Source organism: Hydra vulgaris, chromosome 06, assembly GCF_038396675.1.
Source record: "Hydra vulgaris chromosome 06, alternate assembly HydraT2T_AEP".
NCBI classification, from domain to species: Eukaryota; Metazoa; Cnidaria; class Hydrozoa; order Anthoathecata; family Hydridae; genus Hydra; species Hydra vulgaris.
Genome location: NC_088925.1, coordinates 18,694,171 through 18,697,981, shown reverse-complemented (window position 1 = coordinate 18,697,981; position 3,811 = coordinate 18,694,171). Strand labels below are relative to the sequence as shown.

Sequence of the window (3,811 nt, the reverse complement as noted above, 5' to 3'; positions counted from 1 at the left end):
ATATTGTGATATTGATTTATAATATAACTTTATCTAACAATACATAACTAACTTGAATTTAACAACACAAAGGTGTAACAATTATATATAAAAATAAATTACGCCTCTTTATCTGACTTCACTTTAGTGATAGGAGTTTTTAAAACATGACAGACTGTGACAGCACTTTTGAGTAAAACATTGAGTTGAAATCATTTAAATTGATTTTATTTGAATTTCAAATGTTTTTATGTAAAATATGTTTATTTAAAACTTTGCAAAATTTTCTAATTTCAAAATTAAAAAAGCTAATAAAACTTTTTTAGGGCAATTTTTTAAGTCAATAAATCTTTTTTGGTAATTTTTATGTCAATAACGCTTTTTGATCGTTTATTCCACTTTTATATGAATATATATGAATAGATTATACTTTTTTTCATTTTAATTTTCCTATTTTTATTTATAGATTAATTGACTTGAACAATATTTTAACAATTCAACTTTCTTGTATGGAAACCGAAAAAGCTCATCAAAGAAAAAACTTTTAAAGTGAAAAATATGTTATGGAGGTCGAGAAGGCTTCCATAGTATATCCATAGGCTCATCAAAGAAATATCTCTCAAATCAAGAAATATATATTTTAAATCCAGATATATTTTAAATCGCAAAATATATTTTAAATCCAAAAATGTATATTTTTAATTGCGAAACATTGTTTAAACTGCAAAATATATTTCAAATCGGCAAGTGTATATTTAAATCGCAAAATTTATTTTAAATCCACAATTGTATATTTTTATTTGCGAAACATTGTTTATATCTCGAAATATATTTCAAATAGGAAAATCTGTTTTAAAAAAAAAGGTTCTCTAAAAAAAATACGTTCTATTGAAAATGTTACGATAAATGTTGGAATTATGAGTGAAACAGTAAGTATGAAATTAATATTAGAGTAAATTGCCTATACATGTCCCAAGGCAAGGTAATGCAAAGACGGTTTTTGAAATTGCTAGTAGAAAACATGCATATCATAACCAATTTTTTGATAGCAATAACTGGGTTCTGCGATATCCAGATAATAAAATAGCTGAGTATGTTCCAGGCACTAACTCTTACAGTTGAAAAGCTTTTACTTTTTCTAACAGTTGAAAAGTTTTTTTTCTTGATATATTTTAACTATTACAGTTGAAAAGTATCAAGAAAGATTAAGCAAATCATTTTCAAAGATAGACTTATATTTATGTAGGCTAAGTATTTTAAATCCATAAAATAAAGAAATCAATGATTTAAATAATGACAGCTCAGATTTCAGATTTAGATAACTTCTGTTTTCAATTTCACAATGAAGATTTCAATAAAAACACTTTGTCAAATAATTATCTTGGAGATGCATAAGACTAAATAGTATTCAGTCTTTGATCAGTTTCGAATTGTACTTAAGAAATATTAGACGAGCTGCATTTTTTGGAAGGAGTGAGCTGCGGTGATCATTGAGGACCTCCCCAGCAACACTGAACAAACGTTCTGACGGTACACTTGTCGGCGGTGCACCCAAATAAATGCGAGCTACTGTCGCCAGAGCTGGCAATCTCTGCATATTTTTACTCCACCACTGTAGTGGATCAGCGAGTCTGTTTATTTCTGGCTCTGCCAGATACTGGCTTACCTGAGTTTCAATGCTTGTTGGCAATTGTTGTACAGGTGTTGGCGTAGATTGAACAATTTCATCGATACATCGCCAGGGTAATGATGATGATGTTGAAGAATTATCCAGCCGGATTTTTTTTGCTGGAACTTCTTCAATTTTGTTAATCTGCTGCTTAGCATGCTCAGATTGACTTTCATCTTGCATTGATACCCTCTGCACTGTAACTTTATTGAATGCAAGCAGAATCGCTGCCTTTGCAGCTGTCAGTGTTGCCTGTGATGAAAAGAATTTAGTTTTAAATCGTGGATCAACCAACGTCGCCACTGTATAAAGAAGTTTCTCCTCAATGCCTTTAAAACGCTCATCCAATGGCTTAAGTAGTGTTGACTTCATAGTCTTTACACCTGCATCATTGCCATCATTTTTCAACAGGTTCCGCAGAGCTGTTATAATAGGGATAACCAGTGATATATGTGCTGTTTCATAGCTTACTTCGCGAGTAGCCTCTTCAAACGAAGCCAGCACACAAACTACATTCTTTGCCACAGACCATTGATATGCAGTTGGGCAATAAGTTCCATCAACTTCTGAACAGTAGACAGTTAATGCAAGACACTGTTCACATAGTCGACGCAGCATGTAAAACGTTGAATTCCACCTTGTACTCTCGTCTTGTATCAGCTGGTGGTCTGGTAAACAAAGTTCAGCCTGCAGCTCCTTGAACCGACCAGTCGCAGACGAAGAATGCCTAAAATGACTAACTAATTTCTCAGCAATACTTATTATATCTTATACTGCCCGCTGGTTGAACAAGCCATCATGTACATAACTGAATAGTATGTGCAAAGCACCCAAGGCTATCTATGTTGGCATCACGGAAACATTTTGATATGTTTGCCGCATTATCTCAAAGTACGACATGACAGCGTCTAACGTCAATGTTCCATTTGTCAAGCATCTGCTGAAAGGCAGTCATCAGTGCAGGGGCAGTATGATGTCCAATGAATGGCTTACAATCCAACACAAAGCTCATGTTTTCAAAGTGCTCTGTTAGCCAGTGGGCAGTTAAACCCATGAATGATTGAACAGTATTGCCTGATGTCCATGTATCCGTGGTAAATGACAGAAATGGAGAAGTTGCTGGATCTAGTATTACCAATAGTTGAGCACACACTTCGTTGTTTATTTCAGGAATTAATCGCTCTGAAAAATATTTCCGTGATGGAACAGTGTACCGCCTCTCTAAAACTCTCATCAGTTCAACGAAGCCTGTCTTCTGAACAACCTGAATCGGTTCCATATCAGTTATAATCATCTTAGCAATGACACGATGAATTCTAATTGATGAGCTGTTGTTGATATCCCATATTTTCATGCGTGCAACTTGTTCTGGAATTGTGTATTGAACCATGGCTTTAATGGTTGTGGCAGTTGCAACAGGCTTAGCATTTGATAGTGCTACAGTTTCAGCTTTCTTCTGTGAGTCAGCAGTTTTTATTTGCATTTCGTTGTATTCTTTAGGATGTTTTGAACGAAGATGTGTTATCATAGACGAAATTGAAAACTTTTTAGGTTCACCAGCTTTACCACGTGACAAGATGCTGGGACACAGCAAGCACTGGCATTTTGAGCTGTCGCTATCCTTTAATTTGAAGAATTCCCAAACTGGACTGCTTTTATCATTTTTTCCTTTGCCTGCCATCTAGTTAAAACAAATCTTATGAATGACTATACAATTTTTGCAAAGTAGTTGAATGTAATATCTTAACATAAATATAGCTAAACGTTAGAAAATTATTTATAATATATTCTTAATTATGTTTGAAATAAACAACTTTAAAAATTTGATATTTTGAATAAGCGTGAATGATTTGATTAATAAGCGAAAATAAAGTAACAAATTACTTCTAAAGATTGTTTGTAATAAATAAACTTTATTTAAATTATCAAAGAAAATATTATATTATGTTAATAAGGTAGTTTTATTAATTAAATACTTTAAATAATTCAATTTTTAATTAAGTATGTATTTTTATAAATTTAAATCTTTCAGAAATATTTCAACGACTAATTTTTTCGAATTTCGAATTTTTTTTGCTCTGAAGTTACCAATTTTAATTGTCGCAATAAATGGAATCGATAACTTCAAAGGGGAAAAAGAATTGTAAAGAAATGTAAAAACAG

The 3,811-nt window shown here is 32.3% G+C and overlaps 1 protein-coding gene across 1 annotated transcript; it reads right to left on the bottom strand.

The window, feature by feature from the left end:
• Positions 1-1,387: 1,387 nt before the first annotated feature.
• LOC136081255 (zinc finger BED domain-containing protein 4-like) lies at positions 1,388-2,266 on the bottom strand. Its single transcript, XM_065798556.1, has one exon. The coding sequence runs from the start codon at positions 2,264-2,266 to the stop codon at positions 1,388-1,390; it is 879 nt and encodes a 292-aa protein (XP_065654628.1).
• Between the last annotated feature and the right edge of the window lie 1,545 nt (positions 2,267-3,811).

Coding starts and splice junctions, on each gene's coding strand:
- LOC136081255 (XM_065798556.1), bottom strand. CDS start 2,266: ATGCTGCGTCGACTATGTGAACAGTGTCTTGCATTAACTGTCTACTGT.